This window comes from Garra rufa, chromosome 25 (genome assembly GCF_049309525.1).
Source record: "Garra rufa chromosome 25, GarRuf1.0, whole genome shotgun sequence".
Classification (NCBI taxonomy): Eukaryota; Metazoa; Chordata; class Actinopteri; order Cypriniformes; family Cyprinidae; genus Garra; species Garra rufa.
In genome coordinates this window covers 24,440,128-24,464,476 of record NC_133385.1, presented here as the reverse complement: position 1 = coordinate 24,464,476, position 24,349 = coordinate 24,440,128, and the positions used below count along the sequence as shown (strand labels likewise).

Here is a 24,349-nt window from a genome sequence, read left to right as displayed (position 1 = left end):
ACAGTGGTCATTGAGTACATAAAGTGTAACGTAATAAATTATATATATATAAACATTTTTTCTTTACTCAATGGTCATATCAAATTTAATGTAACAAAATTTTAAACAAATGTTTTAGTACACTTGCATGATTTTTTATTTTCTTTTTACATTTTGTATGATTAGCAGGCTAACAGGAGTCATTGATGATTTTAAATCATTAGCTTGGTTTGTCAATTTTTTTGGAAGGCTTTTTAAAATATTTTTTAGGACATTTTAGAAAAATTGCACTAGCAACCCATAATCTATAAGATACATTTTGTACTCAATCATATAGCATGCATGTGGTCTATTGAAAAATCCCATTCCCCCTCCGTTCGTTTGCTTGAAAACAGGCCCACTCCCCCACAGATGTCACATCCCAGAAGGCATGGGAAAAGCAGCACATTCAGGTGGTTTTTGTGGCTCCCTTTTTGCCGAACACAGAAGTTTAAACAAAGGCTGTAGAGCCTTCACAAAGAGCCAAACGCAGACAAGAGTCATTCAGAAGCTGAATGGATAACAGAAGGTGCTCACTCAGAGCAGGTAAAGACCCACAATGGGCACGAAAAGAGAAAAAACAACTGAAAGTGTTAACAGCAAATGGTGAAAAATGAACGCTTATATATTGCTATACATTGTGCACTGAGTCATATATACAACAACTCAAATTTGGTACCTCCACCCAACTTGTCGTCCATCAGGGAGAATTCCCTCATATATGTGCTTCTCGACTGTTCCAATTTCATTGCACGCACACTGATATAAACATACTAACTCAGTCCCCAGCAGGGATCTTTTATTCAAGGCAGTAAATGGAGGAGACGGGATGCAAGCGGATGGTTTTCCTATTTGGGTTGTATTGATTGGAAGCATTTATCCCTGTCTTAACCGTGAGCCCTGACTCAGCCGGAGGGCTTCATCCCTCCCCTCCAGTCATATAAACCCCTCCTATATCTAATACTTTCACCAACACATCACACACTCATTTATGACAAGACCTGGATGAATGTAAAGCATACAGAGTCCAATAAACACACAAAGAATCATTCAAGAAGTCAATCAAAACCATGCAGCACAACCAGTGCAGTCTAAACCAATCCTGAAAGAACGATTCTTATATGCTGGTTCATTATTGTGAATTAAAACCATTCACATGACCAGTATAGCCCATCTGATTCTTTTTAGTGAATCTAAAACATACAGCACAACCTGTGTAGTCCAACTCTTGAACAAATGACTCTTATGATCTGGATCTTTTTAGTGAATCAAATACAGAACAGCACAAACTGTGTAGTCCAACTTTGGTTCTTTTTAACGAATCTAAAACATATAGCACAACCTGTATAGTCCAACTCCCAAACAAATGACTCTTTTTTTATCTGGTTCTGTTTAGTGAATCAAATACAGAACAGCACAACCTGTATAGTCCAACTCTTGAACGAATGACTCTTATGATCTGGATCTTTTCAGTGAATCAAAAACATACAGCACAACATGCGTAGTCCAACTCCTAAACGAATTACCTTCATGATCTGGTTCTTTATAGTGATCAGTGTAGCAAAGTTGATTCCTGAACAAATTTTTCAAATTAAGAATTATAGACCAATGAAGTCTAAACCATTCCTGAAAGAATGATTCTTACATGGTGGTTCGTTATAACAAATCAGAACCATTCACATGACCAGTATAGTCCAACCGATTCCAGAATGAATGACTCTTAGGATCTGGTTCTTTTGAGTGAATTACAAACATACAGCACAACATGTGTAGTCTAACTTCTGAACGAATTAATCTTATGATCTGAATCTTTTTAGTAAAGCAAAAACATACAGCACAAACAGTGCCTTATGAATAAAAGTCTTCTCAGCAGTTTATAACCATACAGCGCAACCAATGTAGTCCAACCAGTTTCTGAACAAATGATTCCTAAAAAAAAAAGTGATTCCCAAATGAATGATTCGTATGAGTCAGTTCTTTTTAATGAATAAAAAATTATACAGAGCAATCAGCGTAGCCAAATTGATTCCTATAAAGATGATTCTTACAAATTAGTTATTTTAATGAATAATTTGTATGAATCAATTTGATCTTATTAGTGAATCAAACCTATATAATGTTTTTTTATTGACTAAAAAGATGGCTTATAAGCATAATTCTTTCAGAAACTATTTGGACTACGTTGATTGCACTATGTTTTGATTTACTAAAATAAATCTCCATCACAACACACTCTTGTGCTCTCACCAGGCAGGAAAAGGAGTCGTTCATGCGGTGTAAGAGCGTGTGTTTCTGCAGGATGATGAACAAGCTGGCGTGGTCGAAGTTGCAGGGCATGGCAGAGATGAGCTCCTCCACTCCCTGTCTCTGAGTCTTCTCCAGACCTGCGCCAGAAACACACACACACACACACACACAGTCAGAAATCTGGCACGCGCTGGCATACGCCACCGTTTTGTGCTAAAAATCCCATCCCCACCACAAGGGATGGCAAGTTAATGCCTGTTTGTGCTGTAAATACATGTAGACATCCATTAAGGCAAATGAAACAAACATTTGATAATTTTCAAAATCATCTCTAATAGCTTAAACATATATTCCAAAGAATTTTATATGCACTACTATTCAAATGAACCCGCTGTGGCAGAACGCAAGTGTGGTTCACACCTTAAAAGCCCGAAATCTGTGTTTGGTTACACACTCTCCATCTCCGTACACAGGCTGAGTGTTTGCATTTCACCTCTTTTGGCCAAAGCTACGCTGTGAAACTCAGTTTTCCACATTTCAGCTGGCAGGCGCTCTGAAACGTGGAAGCGTGGCTGTAAACTGCTGTAAAATATTAGCACTTTGTCCACATGCCCACATAAATAGACATCCAAAGTGCTCTAATTTATCAATCGAACACCTCTTGCATTCAAACCAGCATTCAGCCTTTTAAAATAAAGGCCAGGTCTTGCTAAAAAACACCCGGTGCCCTTCGCTAAACCGCCGCCGGGCTGAATGTTCTGATCTTTAGCGCATTAAACGCTTAAAACGTCGAAGTGTGGAAACAATACCGTGTGACTTCAAAGCACTTAAAGCAATTTTTCGCTAGCTGGTGAAGCCAGGTGAGTTGTATAAAAGTGATGTCACTTGTTCAGACCGTGTTGATTGAGTCTCGACCTTGAGTAAAAGGAGCACACCTTTGTGAGAGCGCTGTAATTAGGACAAACGCGAGCGCGTGTTTGCTGACGGTCTCTCCCGTACGCATTCAGACTTCCTGACACGGCTTGGGCGGAGAGGAAATTGAATGCAGGAGGGAAAAAAACGCCGACACGTTCGGCACGATGCAAAGAGGCCGAGGGGTCAGGGCAAGTCAGAGAAAGAGGGAGCCGAGAGAAAGCCGCGAGGCAGAAAAAGCAGGAGAAAGCACTAAAAGTGTGCCCAAGTTCATTTCCAGTCCTTTCACAAGCGTCCTCAAAATGGGCTAATGGGAGGTCCGTGAAAAGCCTAACACTCGCTGGCGGCGTGTTGAGAGCCCACATATGCGGAGCGAGGGCCTTCGCTTCTCAAGGACCACAAAAGACCAAGGCTCCTCCTGACGCCTCCATGGCCAGCGGCACCTTCTTGAGACGAGCATTAGTGATTGCTTTTATTAACGCTGCCATTTCTGGCATGCCAACGACTTCGCATTGACGGTGAAAAGCCCTGTTCTTGCCTGGAAGCGGTGTGGGCATTTGTCGGTTCCCCCCAAAAACATCACTTGTTGGGTACGAACTCCCAAGTCGGCCCATTGTCTGTTCTTTTAATTCGATGTAGGTCATTTTACGTTCATTACGTCGAGACGTGATAGATAGAAAAGAGACAAAAGGAGATAGGGTGTGGTATTGATCCACGTTGCAAATCTGACAGATCGGGTTTGACAGGAGCACCACATTGATCCGTGTCAACTTCAAGTTACCGCTATTATCCATGGACAAGTGGACGGAGAGGGGGTGCGTCGTCTTTAATCCCAGCTGAAGGGGCCGGGAACACGCCTCACGCGCTTCCCGGTCCAGGCGGTCAAGCCAGCAGTCACATCCATCTGACATCTCTCCACAAGGTGGACGGGAGCTTTATGACAGGTATCAACACGGCGATATCGCAGGTACGCCCCGCCGGGTCGCTTCGAGTGAAACCAGCCGGAGTCGGAAAGACTAATGAGGCAGGACAGGACATCGGTGTTCGGGTTGGATATGAAACCAGAGTCTTGAAACACTGATCTGGCTATGAGTTGGGAGTTGAGCATAAGGCGGTGAGACAGATCTGTGCGAATCAATCAATGATAGGAAGTCCAATGTCAGGATGAGTTAATAACGTCATCGACCCGCCGAAATGTGCCGGATTTTGTTAACAGGCATCAAATGCGACTGGATTTTAGGTGAATTCCTAACAAAATTCTATCTGTAGAAAGTATTTCTGAAAGAACGCACAACCTTTTAATTGGCCGAATGCCACGGTTATCAGGTATTCACACTGGTTTCGACACTGAGGAACTTTTCCATGCTCTTTCCATGTTCTTTGTCGAACAATCCGCCTTTATCCAAAATGGCTTTTTGGCGATGAACCTCAGATGCATTGAGTAAAAGATTGTGTATGAGGTCCAGTAAGACAAGAGGAAAGAGACCTTGAAAAACGCTCTGTTTGAGTGCCAGCGTATGCACATTATTAACTTATAAATGCCAATCTTCATGTACACAATCGCCATCAGTGCTCAAAAAAGAAGCTTTATAGTGATTCCACACCAGATTTATAACTTGAAACGCTAGTTTCTTAGCTTTACGTGAGGTTGTGTGGTAAATGAATGCCCTGGAGCTCTCCGAGCGCTTCTTCACAAGCGATAATGACATAAACCTCATTCGGCTCACTCTCTGTTTGTTGAAAGTGAGCAAACTGCAGCATTTCAGTGGTGTAAGTGTTCCTCCTTTCACTCAGCAGCAGTGTTTGGGTTATTCAAGCCCCCCGCTGACATTTGTTTAGACTGTGTCTGTGCTGCGGCCCAATGGATCGATGGCTGGCCACCGCAACCTCCAATTTCAAAGTCCATTCAGGAGGGGACAGCTGAAGGTGGCAGAAAAAGAGCCCACCTTCTTTTTGCTTTTACGGATCGGTTTGGTTTTGGGTTTGAGCATTAAAAAACGTTGACAAAGCCAGCGCAAGCCGTCTTTTGTCGTTAAAATAGTCCTGTCAGGATTTACTAGCAGGAAGACAAGCAGTGAAGAATTAGCGCTGAAAAGGCGTAGACATGCATTTGTAGGAGTTTCCCTTCCAGATGCAAAATTCATGGAAGGAGAGTATAAAAATGAACCACGTAATGCGTTACTAGTATTTGCGCCATTATTTAAATCCCAAAAACAGCATGTCTTAAAGCAGGCGGTAATTTGCGCTGCTCTTGGTAGATTACGCTGGTCATTATGGAAACGATCTGGCTGCGTTTGTTCTTTAATGTGCGCATTGTTAGTAAATCACACGCAGAATTTTCACCTTCAATCTGCGCTTTAATGAAATTTGGCCTTTAGTTATTAGGATCATAGTACCTATAAGATGAATAAAAGATAACATACTGAGTAAGGACACAGGGGCATCTTTTTGGGCATTCCCTCCTCTGCAGTTCTGCTGGTTTTGGGCGGGCGCTACTGGTTTATAGGACTGGCCTGTGGCGCGGTACATGGCCTGGACCCAAAGAGCGCGATCCTGATCGTCATTGCTGGCGAATACAACCAGATCGCCTTCTCGGACAGCGCTGAAGAAGGCTCGGCCTCCCTGAAGACCTGCAAAGATGTTGTTTTAGCAAATTAATCCATATTATATATTTACCCAAGAACACTTCATTAAGAAACACAGTCATGGATGTGATTTTGTGGCTTTGTTGAAGCATTAACACATCAACCACAATGGATTCAAGTGATGCTAAAAAACATCCAAATTATTTGGACAGAATTGTCTCACATTAAGAACGGTCTGCTGTTGAGATGAATACCTTCAAGTTTATAAGATTATAAATATAAATGAAAATGGTATATTTATAATTTACAACATTTTTGTAGATATCTAAATTTTACATTTATAAAATAGATTATTTGTATTGTTTTATTATAGATAAAAACCAAAATGTAAACATATAATTTACAACAAATTACAAATATACATTTAATATGTATATACATTATAAATATATGTGACCCTGGACCACAAAACCAGTTCTATATATCTTGTAGCAATAGCCAACAATCCATCATATGGGTCAAAATTGTTGCCAAAATTCATTAGGATATTAAGTAAAGATCACGCTCCAAGAAGATATTTTGTAAATTTCCTACTGTAAATATAGCAAAACTTAAATTTTGATTAGTAACATGCATTGCTAAGAACTTCATTTGGACAAAAAAAAGCAATTTTCTCAATATTTTCATTTTTTTACACTCTCAGACTCCAGATTTTCAAATAGTTGTATCCAGGCCAAATATTGTCCTATTCTAACAAACCATACAGCAATAGAAAATCGATTTATTCAGCTTTCGGATAATGTATAAAAAAATTGACCCCTTATGACTGGTTTTGTGGTCCAGCGTCACATATATGTGTATAACACATACATAACACATTTAAAAATCATTTTTACTGAACCTTCACATTATTTCCCTATAATTTTGTTCTCTGTAATTAAATACTGTAGACTCTGGTTTTCAGAATATTTCATGCCTACTTCATTTAAGCTCATAACATGCATTTCTTTTAAAAGTAGAATTCAGACTTAATACATAGATGACTGCAATTCATTTAACCGTGATCATTCATCCAATTTTAAAATAAAATCAAACGCCCACATGAGCATTTGACTAAATATGAGTATCTAAATAACGCATTAGTGTTGAAGCGTGAGTGTACCTGGCTGCGGATCGGAGTAATCTACCGTATACCCGTCCAACTGCATCAGTTCATGTGGCTCCGACTTCTTCTCCCGATAACTGCACATGGCAAACGTGTACTGACTCACCTGAATGACAAAAAAGAGAGGATTTCATCTTAACACAAACATTGTTTTGTTTTGATTTTTTGTCCTAAATAGTGATCAAATGTGACCTTGGACCACAAAACCAGTCTTAAGTAGCAATAGGCAAAAATACACTGTATGGGTCAAAATGATCGATTTTTCTTTTATGCCAAAAATCATTAGGATATAAGTAAAGATTGTGTTCCATGAATATATTTAGTAAATTTTTTTACCATAAATATATCAAAACTTCATTTTTGATTAGTGATATGCATTGCTAAGATCTTCATTAGGACCACTATAAAGGCGATTTTAGCAATATTTATCAATATTAGATTTTTTTTGCACCCTCAGATTGCAGATTTTCAAATAGTTGTATCTCAACCAAATATTGTCCAATTCTAACAAACCATACATCAATAGAAAGCTTATGTATATATCTCAATTAAAAAAAAAACGGACCCTTATGACTGGTTTTGTGATCCAGGGTCACAAATATTCCTTTGTGTGCTACATACAGTACAGCTTAAAAACAAATTTATACAATTTATATCTAAACTCTGTCAATTATGTCATAAATACAGTACAAACACAGACAAAAACATTTTTTTTTTTTTTTGTGCATGGATTTTTCAAAGTTTTTTACTCAAATTTATCAATTAAAAAAATTATTTATGTCACAGTGTTGACATCAAACTCTGACTGGTCAGCCATATTTTCTTGTTTTCTTTTATTGATTTTTTAAGTATGTTTTGGTAAGATTTTACAATAAAGTTCATTAGTTAACATTAGTTAACAACATTAGTTAACATGAACTAAGAATGAACAATACAAAAGCATTTAATAATCTTAGTTGATGTAAATTTCAGCATTTGCTACTGCATTTTTAAAATCACAAGTTGTGTTTGTTAACATTAGTTAATGAACAGACAATGAACGACTGTATTTTATTAACAAACATTAACAAAGATTAAAATTTTGTGTAGGAAACGTATAGTTTATTGTTCGTTCATGCTAGTTAATACATGCTAGGTAAGGTGTTATTTTTAAAAATTAACTAATGTATTAACTAACATGAACAAACAACGGACTATACGTTTATTGTTAATAAAAGTACAATTGTTCATGTTAGTATATATAATATAATGCATTAGTAAATGCTGAAATAAACATCAACTAAGATTAATAAACGTGCAGAAGTGTTGTTCATTCTTAGTTCGTTTTAACTAATGTAGTTAACTACTGTTAACTAATGAATCATCAAAAAAAAAAAAAAATTGGATTTTTTTTTCAGCACCTGAATGAAATATATATATTAAGCTGTAATTAGAAATCTGCCCACCTGAACAAGCACAAAATATCTCCTTTTCCATCGCTTCCAGACTCTTTGGCCTAAAGCATATAGATACCTACAGAGAAGAAATTAAATACATTTTAATGAGTGTCATGAATTAATCAAATCAACAGGAGAAACATTCCTTGATATCTTAATTTACAGACATGATTAAAAAAAATCTAGTTTAAATATACCACCGTATTCATTAAGCCAAAGTGCAAAACTATAAAAAGTTTATGGAATTTATTTCCTGTCATTCATTCATTTCCCCAAACGCCCGGATTCTGTCATGTTCACTCAGTGACAGAGAGAAAAACACGTCTGAGGCTATTGATTAAGCACACATTCTTAGAAACGTAACAAAAAGGAAGGATGTGTGCAGAAATATGGGTGAGGTGAAATCAATTCTTCATAAATGGACACACAGCGCCTGTGGGGGGAAAAAAAACCTCCAGTCAAGGTTGAGGGAGCAATGAGTGCATGGAAGCGGGCCAATCTGGGTTAACATGTGGCAGAGGTAATCATCCACTTGTGAAAGTGATTTTCAGCTCACTCTCCGACACCTTTCTGATACACATGATCCCATTTAGACGCCAACAATGGCCGGCTAACGGCGGGCGAGACGACCTGAGGGTGAACGGGCGCGCCACAGGCACTTTCCAGCCGACTTCGGCTCGATCTGAACCCGAATAATAATAATAATAGTCTTCTGAAGATACACATTTGCTTGATTACAATGAAAGCCTTTATGATTTCTTAAAAGTAGCTTAAGTGAAAACCAGTCAGCAAACGCTGAATCAAAAGAGTCACAATAATTGCATTTTAAAATGTTTGACTTGATTAATTCAGAAATACAACTAATATTTCATTTCTGGCTAAATAAAACATCTTTAGGTCCCTGAAATACGAAGTTGCACTCATCCTCTGAGCTGATATGATTTGTTATTTTTTTCTAACCTACTCTGTAAAAGTGCTCAACCTGTTTGCATAAAAACTTAATTTTTGAATAACCTGTTTCTTCTCTGTGTTTGTTAACATCCCCGAAAAGTCAATAGGTTTATCATTCAGATAAATTGCAGGATGCAAGTTATGATACTGCATTGAGCTTTTAAATGCAATACAAATGTTAACCTTACGGTTTGTGTCAATACGACTGTAAAAAGTCAAATTAAACATATTAAAAGACACTATGGAAAAAAGTGGCATTATGTGTTCAATGTAAGTGGTTATTATAACGGCTGCAGTGCCCCCATGTGGTTTAAAAGCAGTATTAAAGAAAACAGACTTATTTGAGAAATACAAGCAGATGTGATTTCTCTGTGGTTTTAAAAAGTAATGGAGTTATTAAATAAATTAGCATTCAGTTTAGTGCTTTATATATATAATTCAAAACTAATTCAAAAAATAAATGATTTGCATAGAAATGTGTTTTTGTAGTTATCAGTAAATTGTTCCTTTGCTCTTTTACCAGTTTTGTTATTGTTAACTAAATCTATTAATAAATTATTATCGTTTTTGTAATTTAAATAAAACTCAAATAAAATAAAACAAAATATCAATATTAGATGCAAAAACTTTAAGCTTTTAATTTTTTTCTTTTACATTTTATTTATTTATTTATTTGACAAAAATAAAGCTAAAAACTAATTAATTAACGATTTGCGTTGAAATTTATTCTAGCTATTAGTACATTGTTCTTTTAAAAAAAGGGTGGACAAGAAATATTTACATAAAATAAATAAATAAATAAATAAATAATAATAATAATAATAATTATTATTATTATTATTTAATTTACCAAAACTAAAATGAGAATAAAAAATGGAAAAAAAAATAATAATAATAAATAAATAAATAAAAACAGAAGACAAATCAAAATATTAATAAATACTATAATAGTATAAAACTAATGCGAAAACAATACTGTATTAAGCATAAATAAAATAAAATAATATTAAATGAAAAACTTAAATCTGATTTTTTTTTTTAAATAAAGCTAAAAACTGATTCATGAATGAATTGCATAAAAATTCTAGCTATCAGTACATTGTTCTTCTGCTTTTTGCATTAAACTTAAACTATTAAAATAATTTTCGGTAATTTAAATGGAAGCTGAAATAAAATATTCATAATATTAAAATTTTTGAAGTTAGTTTAAGTAAAATTACTAAAACTAAAATAAAAAAATAAAGCGGACAAGAAATATTCACAATAAATTAATAAATAAATAATAATAATAATAATAATAATTTTTCAAAACTAAAATTAAAATGAAATATGACAATATAAAAATATTTTATTAAATTAAGCTAAAACAAAATAGACATATTAGTCAACCATTTTTAGGAAAATCTGTATAAAAATTAGAAATGGTACCTTGGCAACTAACCAAAATAAATAAGTTTAAGTACTACTTTATGAAATAAAAAATAATGTAGACAAGAAATATTTACAAAAAAAAGTAATAATAAAGAGTAATAATAATCATAATGAAAATTTAAATGACCAAAACTAAAATTAAAATGAAAACTGGGAAAAATAAATAAATAAATAAATAAAATACAAATACAAATATTACGCTCCCATTACATTGTTATATATTTGTTTGTCTTTACTAAAAATTAAAAAAAAAAAAAAAGTTTTTCTTTTTGAAATTTAAATACAACTTAAATGGTGTCTTGGCAACTAAACCAAATAAATATGTTTAAGTACTAAAATTACTAAAACTGAAATAAAAAAAGTGGACAAGAAATATTTACGACAGACAGACAGACAGACAGACAGACAGACAGACAGACATACAGATAGATAGATAGATAGATACACATAGTCAGATAGATAGAAAGATGCATAAACAGATAGACAAAGATGGATAGTTAGAAAGACAGACAGACAGACAGACAGACAGACAGACAGACAGACAGATACAGACAGACAGACAGACAGACAGACAGACAGACAGATATAGACAGACAGACAGACAGACAGACAGACAGACAGACAGACAGATACAGACAGACAGACAGATATAGACAGACAGATACAGACAGACAGACAGACAGACAGACAGACAGACAGACAGACAGACAGACAGACAGACAGACAGATATAGACAGACAGACAGACAGACAGACAGACAGACAGATATAGACAGACAGACAGACAGACAGACAGACAGACAGACAGACAGACAGACAGACAGACAGACAGACAGATACAGACAGACAGATACAGACAGACAGACAGACAGACAGACAGACAGACAGACAGACAGACAGACAGACAGATATAGACAGACAGACAGACAGACAGACAGACAGACAGACAGACAGACAGACAGACAGACAGACAGACAGACAAATAGACAGATTTTAAATGACCAAAACTAAAACTTAAATGAAAACTGAAAAATAAATAATTAAATAAAAATACAAGACAATTCAAAATATGAATAAATACTATAACGGTATAGAAATAACACTGTATTTAACTTCCATTACATTGCTATATTTTTCTGTCTTTATCTTTTATAGCACAGGTAGTGTAAAATATTTCATGCAATAACACAAATCAATGAGTCATAAATGCAATGTGTGGCCGTAACCGAAGGGCGAGGTTAAAAGAGATTTTATGAGAGAAAAATGCAAACGTGTAAAAAGGGCTTTAATGTGTGCCCTGGCCCTCAAACGAAAGAGGGCAAAGATGGTTTTAAAGGGATACAAAAAGAAGTAAAAAAGGACCATGGGAGAGAAAAGAAAGAGCCAGTGAGCATAAGTGAGACAGAGACAGACTGATCAGACTGGAGCTGGCAGCTCTCTCTCTCAGGGCCACGCTGGGGTCACTCCACAAAACTGAATGGCTCCCAATTCTTCAGTCGCTCTGCTGATAAACAGATGGCTTCTTTTAATGGGGTGCACTCAACCTGAAAATCTCCCCACCGATCGCTCTCGCTCTCTTCCCATGCGCTGGGACAGTCATCAGGTGTTTGTTTTCGTGGACGTGTGTGGGTATATGAGTAATTGGACCAAACCTAAGACTGAAATACTACGATTTTGGTCTTAAAAATCCCAAATGAGTATCATAAGACCAAAAAGGATCATACATTTCAGCCTGTTCCTCACAAAAATGCGGCTTTAGAAGATTTGGAATATGCTGAGAGTCAAACGGTACGATCAAGTCCTCCTGAGACGTTTGTATTTACGAGATTTTGTAATTATGATGTTACAGTGTTCAAGTCAGTTTGGTCAGAGAAAGATGGCAATGTAACATTTCTACAAAAAAAATCCGCAATGTTTTTAAACTCTACTTTTACAAAATGATAAATAAAGAATGTACATTGGGTGTGTTTTGGTTTTTTTGTTTTATGTTTTTATTCATTTAATAAAGGTGCTGTAAACTGATTTATGTTCCATAGAAATTGTACAATCAAAATACTAATTTTTTTGTATGCAATTAACATATTTCATTGTAAATTGAAAAAAAAAAAAAAGTTATTTGTTTTAAACAAATGTATCATCACGTATCATCAAAACTTTCAACTTGGAAACTCTCAGCTTATAAAAGTTCAGAATTTTTTCACTTGTAATTAATTTAATAATAACTTATTGATTTTTTATGACTTTTTGGAGGCATTTATGTGCTTGAATTTGTAAATATGATCTTTCTGACATTTTTTAGTCAAATAGTCATAATTACAACGTCTGTTTTGTTTAACTAACTTTGGTTGGAGCAAGATTGCGATGTAACTTTTTAACAAAAATGTATCAATAACTTTTAATTCTTATTTTTACAAAATGATGGTGTTTTTTTTCAATTTATTAATCTGTTGTAAATTGAATCATTATATGTTCTAGCATTATTGTACATAAATGTACAATACTAAATTTTTAAAATTAGTATATTTTAAATAAATAAATACCAACTCTAAATTCTTGAACAGCTAATTCATTTGATTAATTAAAACGATTGTTTTATATATATTTATTTCAGATTATTTGTTTACTTCTGTTTAATGTTGCACATTTACTTAAATTTAATTATTAATTATTTATTGTTATTTAATCTTCTTAAAATTTGCATATTTAAATAAATAAATACCAACTATAAATTCTTGAACAGATAATTCATTTAATTCAACTGATTTATTTTTATATTTTTAATTTAAGCTCTTTTGTTTACTTCTGTTTAATGTTGCAAATTTACTTAAAGTTCTTTGAATTTTATTATTAATTATTTATTTAATTATTTATTGTTATTTAATGCAGCTATTTATTTACAGCTAATTCATTTGATTAATTAAATTGATTTTTAACATTTTTTTATTTCAGTTTTTTGTTTACTTATGTTTAATGTTGCAAATTTACTTACATTTAATTATTAAGTATTTATTTAATGATTTATTGTTATTTAATACTGCTATTTATTTAAAATGGTAAATTTTTGTAAATTAGCATATTTTAAATAAATAAATACCAACTCTAAATTTAAAAAGGCTAATTAATTTGATTAATTAAACTGATTTTTTAAATATATATATTAATATTTCTATATATATTTTATTACAGTTTTTTGTTTACTTCTGTTTAATGTTGGAATTTTACCTAAATTTAATGAATAATTATTAAGTATTAATTATTTAATTATTTATTTTTATTTACTGCTGTTATCTATTTAAAATAGTAATTATTTTTATTTGTACACTTTTAAAATTTGTATGTTTTAAATAAATAAATACTACTAATAAATACAACTCTAAATTTATAAACATTTGATTAATTAAATTGATATATATATATATATATATATATATATATATATATATATATAGTATTTTTGTTTACTTCTGTTTAATGTTGCTAATTTACTTTTATTTATATTACTTTTATTATTTTAAATAAATAAATACATACATGCCAATTCTAACTTCTTGAACCACTAATTGATTAGATTAATTAAATTGATTTTTTACAAATGTATTTAAATTTTATTCAAATTATTTATTTAAAATAGTCATTATTTTTTTTTTATTTGCACTTTTTTTTTATATATTTTACATACATACAATAAAATATATTATCAATATTTATTGGGCTAACATAAACAATGTATTTTATTAACTAACATTAACAAAGATTAATAAACACTGCAGAAAATGTCTTACTCAATTGTTAGTTACTTAGTTAATGCACTAAGAAAGTTTAGAGTTGTTGTTATGACTATTTTCAAGTATTATTCATTAAATATATATGTCTGACGTGTCTTATGGAAAACAAAAAACAAAAGAGGGTGAGTAAATAACAGTTGAAGTTTTAGTTTAGGGCATAAATATAATGTATAAAATGTCACAATTATATAAATTTGATTATCAATATGTCTCAGCACAGTATCTGTGTGGGAATGGTTTGAGTAAGATTGTGTCTGTCTGAGCGTGTAAGTGGTCCTCTGCTATGTCTTGTGAGGTCTGTTAAAAAGGTAATTCCAGGTTGAAGAGGCTTCTGCCAATTAGAGCAGGCCTCTCAGGGAGGCACTCTATTGAGGAATCACACAGGGCCTCTGGGTAATTAGCAGGCTGATGGCAGCGATCTGACCCTTGACCCCGCCCCACTGAGGGTAGGACCTCAGCAGCTGCTGCCGCACGTCTTCACTGCGGCTACTCACTTCTGGGAACTATGGCATTTACTGACACGGATCATACTGGATGAGTACAAATAGATAGACAGAAGGATCTGTAAAATGTTTTTATCATGCAATTTTGTCACTTTTACAAATACCAAATCTTGAACAGCAAATAAAAAAAAGTTAATGTTATAATGCTTTCTTTTAAATATTTTATTTACTTGTTTAATAGTGCCAAGTTTATGTTGCTATTTATTTGAATGTTCATTATTTATGTTTTAATTTGTAATCAGTTTTTTTTTCTCCCTTGTCATTTAGTTGCTTTTAAACATAGCAAAACTTAATTCTTGACCAGCAAACTAAAAATATATACAATCATATAATTACATTTTAGTTTTTTTATGTCTACTATTGCCGTTTTTTATTTAATGTTGATATTTATTTAAATGTTCATTATTTAATTTAGAATTTTTTGATCCCTTGTAATTTTATTTAGAAAATTCCAGAAAATACAAAAAAGGACCAACAACTCTAAATTCTTTAAATAAATAAACAAACAAATAAACACAAACTTTATAATGTTGCAAATGTACTTAAATGTAATTCAAATTATTTAATGTTATTTAATGCCGATATTTATTTTACATGGTATATTTTTATTTGTGCTAAATATTTTTTTATTTGTATATTTTAAACAAATAATGTTATTTTACTGTTATTAATATTATTTACTGCTGCTATTTATTTAAAATTGTCATTATTTTTTATTTGTACAAAAAATTCAATATTTTGAATAAATGAATAAATAAGTAAATAGCAACTCTAAATTCAAAAACAGCTATTTTCTAAATACACTTTTATTGTCTTTTATTGGTTTTATTTGTTTACTTGTTTAATGTCGCAAATTTACTTTTTACTAAATGTTATTCAAATTATTCAATGTTATTTAGTGCTGCTATTTATTTGAAATGGTCATTATTTTATGTGTACAAAATCATTTTTATTTGTATAAATAATTAATGTTGCAAATTTACTTTAATGTTATTTCAAATTATTTAATGTTTTTTAATGCTGATATTATTTTTTTGTACAAAAATATAGTTAAATTTGTAGATTTTAAACAAGCATGGAAATAAATAAATAAATACCAACTCTTAAATCTTCAACAGCTAATTCATTTGATTAATTAAATGGATTTTTAAATATATTTTAGTTATTTTATGTAAATTACAACTCTAAATTCATGAACAGCTAGTTAATATAGCTGTATAGTTATTAAAAATGTGTAGTTATTTTTATTTGTTTACATGTTTAATGTCGCAAATTTACTTGTTATTAAATGTTATTTAAATTATTTACCGTTATTTATTGCTGCTATTTATTGTCATTATTTTTTTATTTATACAAAAATATTTTTAATTTGTGTATTTAATATTGTATATTTATATAAATAAAAAAATAATAATAAACAAAACTTATAATTTTGCAAATTTACTAAAATGTTATTCAAATTATTTAATGTTATTTAATACTGCTATTTATTTTAAATGGTGTATATATATTTTTTTTTTAAAATAAATAATGTTGCATATTTCTTTTAATGTTATTCATATTATTTAATGCTGCTATTAAATATGAATATTTTGAATAACTAAATAAATAGCAACTCTAAATTCATAAACAGCTATTTTAATACATTTTTATTGTCTTTTATTGTTTTTATTTGTTTACTTGTTTACTGTTGCAAATGTACTTATTATTAAATGTTATTCAAATTATTTCATAATATTTAGTGCTATTTATTTGAAATGGTCATTATTTTATTTGTACAAAATAATATGATTTGATTTATTTAAAATGGTCATTATTAGTTTTTATTCATAGCATTGTTTTTTTATATTATTATAAATATTTTAAATCATTTTAAATAAACAAATAAATCAATAAATTAATTCTTGACCAGCTAATTTATCTGATTAATTTAATAGTAAAACAAAATCTATGTTGTAATGTTGCAAACCAGCTAAAATGTTATTCAAATTATTTAATAATATTTAATTCTGCTATTTATTTAAATTGGTCATTACTATTTGAATTTTTAGTTTCATTTTTAATTTAAATAAATAAATACGATTCGGGGGACTTCACGAATAACCCTAAAGCGTTAGAAACAAGATACTGTTTCCTGAGAGACTCCTGGAAGTCCAAAGAAACTAAATGTGTAACTCGAGAAGACGCAAGAATAATAAATGAACACAAGGTGGCACTATAACACTTTTTCTAACGCACCTCATTCATGTAAACCTGCTTCCAGCTTCAAACCAAATTATATTTATATCGACACACAAACCGACAGAGACCGTTACCATCATTACAAGTTTACTTCAAGACTTCTATTCTATGTTTATATAATAATTAAATAACAGATTATTCCCTATCTATGAGAAATGACCTGTATATGATTCAATAAAACGGATTTATCCACGGAATTCTATTTGTGGTTTTAATTTGCACATAGCTTTTTCTCTCATGAGGGCGTATTCAGATCCGGGAGGTCAGGGTGCGAGCATCATTAGAGACGTACCCGCTGTGCTTCATGTTGGGTGGTTTGTCCATGCGAACCGCCAGTTTGATTTTCAGATCCACGTCTTGGCTGTTCTTAGGCACTACCATCTTGTGCAACTCTGCCGTTTTGGGCCCGTTTGTGGTTGGGTGAAGGACCACCTGGACAGAACGAGAGAAAGCAAGAGAGAAGCACATTATTAGGACTGATACACCTGGATGGGCAGCTGGAGAGATAGGTGTGAAAGGGATGATGGGAGACGGGAGAAAAAAAGGGTTAGACTGAGAAAATAAATGGAGGAGGTGCAGTCTGTTTGGTGCGAGTCTCTAATGGGGAGTCTCCATCTGTTACTCAGGGAGCGTGAGCCCTAATGACTAGAGATTTCCTCGCCTGAAGATCACACATACACACACATGTGCACGCATAGCACGGTTCACACACTGTGTGCAGAACATCTGGTCCGCAACATCAGCTAATAATTGAGCGCAATGTGGAGACTGAACGCAGAGGTAAGCGGCGGACAGAAGGACGGAGTGTCGTCTCACCCTTCCCAACTCTTTGTCCTCCAGAGCCAGGACTCCCGTGCTTTCGGTGAAGAGTTTGACTTTGACGGCGGGCAGGGGATGTGTGGTGGTGAAATCTCCTTGCGTGCCCCACCTGTAGCGGGAGAAAACAAATCAGCCGTCACAATAGGAGACTTAATTTCGTATTCACCACTTCTCCAGACCCAGCGATGAAGTGGCTGCTGAATATTTCCTGTCTTTGTTTGATCAAATTAGTATGTGGGATGGTAAAGTATCTGTTTGTTTTTGTAAGGCTTTGCTTTTGTCCTTTTTTTTTTATGACACTAATAATAAAGCTCAAATTACTTTGTGTATGTCTTTGTGTGTATATGTATGTAAGGACTGACTGTCTTTCCATAGTGTACACGGAAAAGTACAAAGCAATAAATCTGAAAATAAACACACGTGGGAATAAATAAATATAAAACTAAATGAACACATATAAAATAAATATACAAATAACAACAAATAAACGAAATAATAAATAATTAAAAGTTTTTTTAAAAAATGTAAAAAAATAAAATTGAATTTGATTACAAATGAATAATAAATAAACTGTTTTTCCTCCCTTGTAATGTTGTTGGTTTTAAACACACACAACCAGAATCCTTGACAACTAAATTAAAAATAAATAAACTTTTATAATTAATATCTTTTTAGAAGTTTTTGTTTACTTATGTTTAATATTGCCACATTTTTATTTAATGTTTTTAATGTTCCTATCTATCTATCTATCTATCTATCTATCTATCTATCTATCTATCTATCTATCTATCTATCTATCTATCTATCTATGGTCATTTTTTTATTTCAAATTCGGACAATTTTTATTTTATTTATTTTTTTACATTTGCATTTACAAATAAACAAATACACACCTAAATAAATATAAAAATAAATGAACGCTTACAATAAAAAATAAACAAAAGAATAAGTCAATTAAAGTTAAAAAGAATAAAAATAAGTGTAAAAAATAAAAACATAATTTTTTTTATAAAAAAGTAATAAAAAAAATGTTTTATCAAATCATTTAATCCTGTATTTGCTTTCACATCACTACATTTATTTCTTAATTTACTTCTATATTTATTTACACATTTATTTTTAATTTCTGCAGGTTTGGTCCTTCATATGAACCGACGAAAAAGTAAAAAGACATAAATGATTACACGAATCAGAAAATTAATACATGTGGGAATAAATAAATATAGAGGAAAAAACTGCATAAATAAATGTAAAAAATAAATATATATAAAAAAATAAGAAAAAAGTAAACTAAATATATTTAGGATTACATTTTTATTGAAAATTTATTATATTTGTTTTATTAAATCATTTATTCCTTTATTTGTTTACCTATTATTGCATGTATTTATAATTTACCTATATATTTATTTATGCATGTATTTTTTTATTTCTGCAGGTTTGGTCCACCATAATTTTAAGTTTTACTCTTAAAGCAAGAAAATGAAACTGGAAAGAAAGAAAGAAAGAAAGAAAGAAAGAAAGAAAGAAAGAAAGAAAGAAAGAAAGAAAGAACAAGCCATTAGACCTAAAAAACTAAATTAAACTCTAAAAAACAAGACTTGACTACAAAAGCAGGAGCTAAAACGCAACTCAAAAACAAGCTTTCAAAACATGAATTGACTCCAAAAGCACTTAAATTAAATAAAAAAAACTGACTGCAAAAAACAAAAACAAAAACAAGAATTGAATACAAAAGCAAAACTAAAAACATGGCCTGACTTCAAAAACAAGGCTTAAAACTTGACTCTGACCACAAAAACAAGACTTAAAAAACAATTTTGACTCTAAGCAAGAGTAAAAACAAATGTCTACTACCCTCCACCCAAAAAAACTGTAAAAAAAAACAACAACTTCAGACTCACTTCACAAAACAATACTTGACTCCAAAATTCAACAGACAAAACATGACTAAAAAACTCCAAAAACTAAATTTTAAAACATAGCTTGACTCTAAAAACATGTTTCAAAAACAAGACTAAAAAACCTATAGCGAAATAAAATTTAACTCCAAAAAATGAGACTTAAAACTTGACTTGACTTTAAAGACATTAAAAAAACTCATTTTGATTCCAAAAACAAAACTTCACTCTAAAAGTATGAGCTAAACACAGCTTGACTTCAAAAACAAGGCTTCAAACATGACTCGACTCCAAAATCACTTCAAAGACATACAAACAAATTCTGATTCCAAAAAACAAGAATTTAACACGGAAACAAAACTACAAAACCATGACCTGATTTTAAAAACAAGGCTTAAAACTCAACCCTGACCGCAAAAACAATTTTGACTTCAGAAACAAGACTAAAAATCAAATTTTTACACCCCTAAACACAACTTGAGTCCAAAAGAAATACTAAAACTCAACAGTCAAAACATGACTTAAAAAACAAGACAAAAAAAAACAAAAAACATAATGACTTTAAAACATGGCTTGACTCTAAAAACATGACTTGACTCCAAAAGGAAGACTTAAAAACAAATATTGACTCTAAAAGCAAGTCTGTCAGGGAGGTTGGCAGGGCATGACTGAGAGTCATCTTTATGTATAGCATACTTGCATATCAGTCTGTCAGTGTATGTCTATGTGTGAGTTTCTAAGATAGGATCACTATAAAAATACAGACATATTGTATATCTATTGCTGAGTAAACATACAGCAACGTAATCAAGCTAACTCTTTCTCTCAAGCGGGCCAACAGTTGCTTGCGGCAAATTGACTGTAGGAGTCGACTCCCACGTCTAATTCAGTTCTTCTGCTTTCTAAAGCAATAAAGCCCCCAGACAGTGTTTTGAATGTCATATGGCAAGCCAAGCATCTTTCCTCTTCTATAATATAAGCAGTGAAACAAAGCCTGCAATACAGATAAACTGTACAGTATGTACACTTGGTTGAGCGTATATACAGCGATCTGTACATTCTGATGAACAAAAATGCCAATGAATCTCTTGAATCAAATCAACTATTAAATTCCTTAATCATGATTCAGCGCTCAGACTCACCCGCACATCTTTTCACAGCTAGTCTAGACTGTCTACAACATACACTGAGTCATTCTGCTGAATCACAGTCTATGGTGTCTAAGCCTCTGTGAAAAGCCTGGCTGGGTGTCCATCGGCCTCATGTTACCAAGGAGGTGTGCAGTATCTGAAAATCTTGTAGCATTCCAATTCATTTCAATAGGGTTTTGTTAGAATACAAGCCGTCAATGGAGAAAAATGCTCTATGCAGCCATAGTTACAAGACATACCAGAAGGGGGGCTATTGCTAACCAGCCAAACCGTGATCCCTTAAAGCCGAAGTATACTTTGGTTTTTACCAGTGTTGTTTTCGTCAACGATGACGATGACGAAATCATTTCGTTGACGCCACTTTTTTTCATGACGATAACGAGACGATGACGAGATAAAAAATGGCTCGTTGATGACTAAAACATGACGAGACGTGTGTGAGTTTTCGTTGACGAGACGAGAATAGACGAAAATGTTAGTGGGTGGTCCGTCAGACGTTTAAAATGCATGACATTTCCGCTTATTGTGCATGCCAATTAAAACTTAAAAAGTATCTGACGCTATGGCAAGCCGTTTTAGCATTAAATACTCTTTGCTATACTAGTAAGGCAAGCCGTTTTAGCATTCCATCCTTGTTTGTCTTTTATGTTCTAAAACATTCCTTCATTATTGTAATTATTGGTGAAAATAGTCGATCCGGGAGCTCACATTGTGTTGAACTATAGATCCGCTATTTTCAGAACTTATAAGTGACACTACCCAACAGCAAAATACTTACTGACCTACATTAATTTGTTAAAAGACTACTTTTTTCCCTTTTTTTTTGACTAAAACTAGACTAAAACCTTTTTGACTTTTCGTCGACTAAAATTGGACTAAAACTATCACATATAGAAGTGACTAAAATTTGACTAAAACTAAGAAGCATTTTAGTCCAAAAGACTAAGACTAAGACTAAATCTAAGATGGTTGTCAAAAACAACACTGGTTTTTACACGTATGCGAGTTTCTGCATACATTGTGCATGACAGAGCTGCACGATTCTGGGTAAATTCAGAATCACAATTTTATATAAACTGCTATTGAAAAATGCTGATTTTTTTAAAGCAAAACTTTTATTCAAATTCTGAACTGATTATAGACTACAACCTCTGGTAAAAAGTATGGAATCACCACACTTAGATGTTGTTCACTCATTTTGTTTACTTCACTGCATATAAACAAATTACAGATATGACTCAAAACTATTTTTGTTAATTCAACATTGTGGATATGTGAAACACACCTCAAACAAATGAGATGAAGCTCTTTTAATTAATGGAAAATTATTTTCCATATCAAGTAGAGGAAAAAAATATGGAATCATTCAATGTTGAGGAAAGAAAATATGGAATCAGCTTGTAATTTGTATTTCTGAAACAAATATCTAAACATATCTAAACTGCTAATTAGCCAGCAGTGCTTACAGACCTTCACGAGCTGTTAAACTTGGCTAATGGTAAAGAAACATGTCCCCAACAAGAAAGCTGTCAGTTGAAGTGATGGAAAGGATTATAAAACTCCTTCAAGATGGAAATCCATCATGGAGTGTGACAAAAGAAGTTGGATCTAAGTTAGAAATTGGTGTAAGTATAAACAAAATGGAAAGATTATAAAACGAAAACATACAGGCAGATCAATGAAGACAAGCATCAAGATAGAAAACTCAAAGCAAATTGCGTTAAAAATAGAAAATGCACAACGAAACAAATGAAGAACAAAAATAGGCAGAAACAGGAGTCGATGTGTGTGACATAACTGTAAGAAACCGGCTGAATGAAATGAGATTTACACATAGAAAGGCCAAATGAAAACCAGCATTAACACATAAACAAAAGAAAACAAGATTATAGTGGCTAAAGAGAAGAAGTCATGGAGTGTGGATGATTGGATGAAAGTGGTATTCAGTGATGAATCACAAACCTGCAGTGGACAAGAAGATGATGCTGGATCTTGTGCCATTCTAATAAAATATATAAAGATGACTGCCTGAAGAAAACTATCAAATTTTCCAATTCATTTCTAATATGGGGTTGCATGTCAGGTAAAAGACCAGGGGAAATGATTATCCTTACCTCAACAGTCAATTCTCAGGTTTACATTGAAACTTTGGACACTTTTCTCATTCAATCAATAGAAAAGAAGTTTGGTAATGATTTAGTGTGATAATGGACCTTGCCACAGAGCAGAGAGTGTTAAAGCATTTCTTCACGAAAGGCACATCAACCCAATGACATGGCCAGCAAACAGTCCAGATCTTAATCTGATTGAAAATGTATGGTGGAAATTGAAAAACTGGTCCATGACAAGGTTCCGTCTTGAAAAGCTGAGCTGTCAACCGCTATTCCAGAAAGCTGGAACCAGCTTGATGAAGAATATTGTTTTTCATTAGTGAAGTCCATGGCCTAAAGAATTCAGGCCATCATAAATACCAGAGGAGGAGCAACAAAGTACTTATTGTGTTTTTTGGTTAATGATTCCATAATTTTTTCCTCAACATTGGATGATTACATACTTTTTTCGTGTACTTGATATGGAATATCATTATCCATTAATTAAAAGAGCTTGATCTCATTTGTTTGAGGTATGTTTCACATAACCAGAATGTTGAATTAATAAGCAAAAATAGTTTTGTGTCATATCTGTGATTTGTTTACTTGTCTTGTAGTCAAATCATGTTATAAGTTTTAGGATTGGAGTCATTACTTGTTTTTGGAGTTCAAGGTGCACTACGCAATTAAAAAAAAAAAAAAAAAAAAAAACGCTTTTGACCGCAATGCCGGACTCAGTTCCAAAACACACCTGTAGCCAATCAGTAGTAAGGGGCGTGTCTTGTAAGGATAGAGAGAACAGAGCGCTCAATTTGAGTGCACAACATGGGTATTAGTAGATTGACTGTAGATACAGAGAGATGGCAGATAAAAAAAGAGGAAAATATTGAAGAAACAAAAGCGTTGGAGAGAGCTCGAGGAGCGTGAAGGGCTTTGAGGTTGAGGTTGAGGTTGAGTTGTTTCTTTTAGATAGTTGAAGAACATTGATTTTGCATAGTTTCACACAACTTATCTGTGTTGTTTTTTGTTTGATTATGCTTGTGTGTGATCTCTGCTTATTTCCACGATCGTCGTTATGCCAGGGTTGTGTACATACGTGTTAGGCAAAGATATCA

The 24,349-nt window shown here is 32.6% G+C and overlaps 1 protein-coding gene across 1 annotated transcript in view; it reads right to left on the bottom strand.

Annotated features, from left to right (window-relative positions):
- Positions 1–393: 393 nt before the first annotated feature.
- Positions 394–24,349, bottom strand: part of LOC141301414 (calcium-dependent secretion activator 2-like) — a 61,502-nt gene continuing 37,546 nt past the window's right edge. Inside the window, exons 5-11 of the mRNA XM_073831647.1 lie at positions 18,090–18,201; positions 17,566–17,705; positions 8,373–8,439; positions 6,925–7,033; positions 5,601–5,807; positions 2,266–2,402; positions 394–489 (exon numbers count right to left, since the gene is read on the bottom strand). Of these exons, the coding sequence (XP_073687748.1) occupies positions 394–489; positions 2,266–2,402; positions 5,601–5,807; positions 6,925–7,033; positions 8,373–8,439; positions 17,566–17,705; positions 18,090–18,201 (868 nt within the window). The remainder of the gene's footprint in view (positions 490–2,265; positions 2,403–5,600; positions 5,808–6,924; positions 7,034–8,372; positions 8,440–17,565; positions 17,706–18,089; positions 18,202–24,349) is intronic.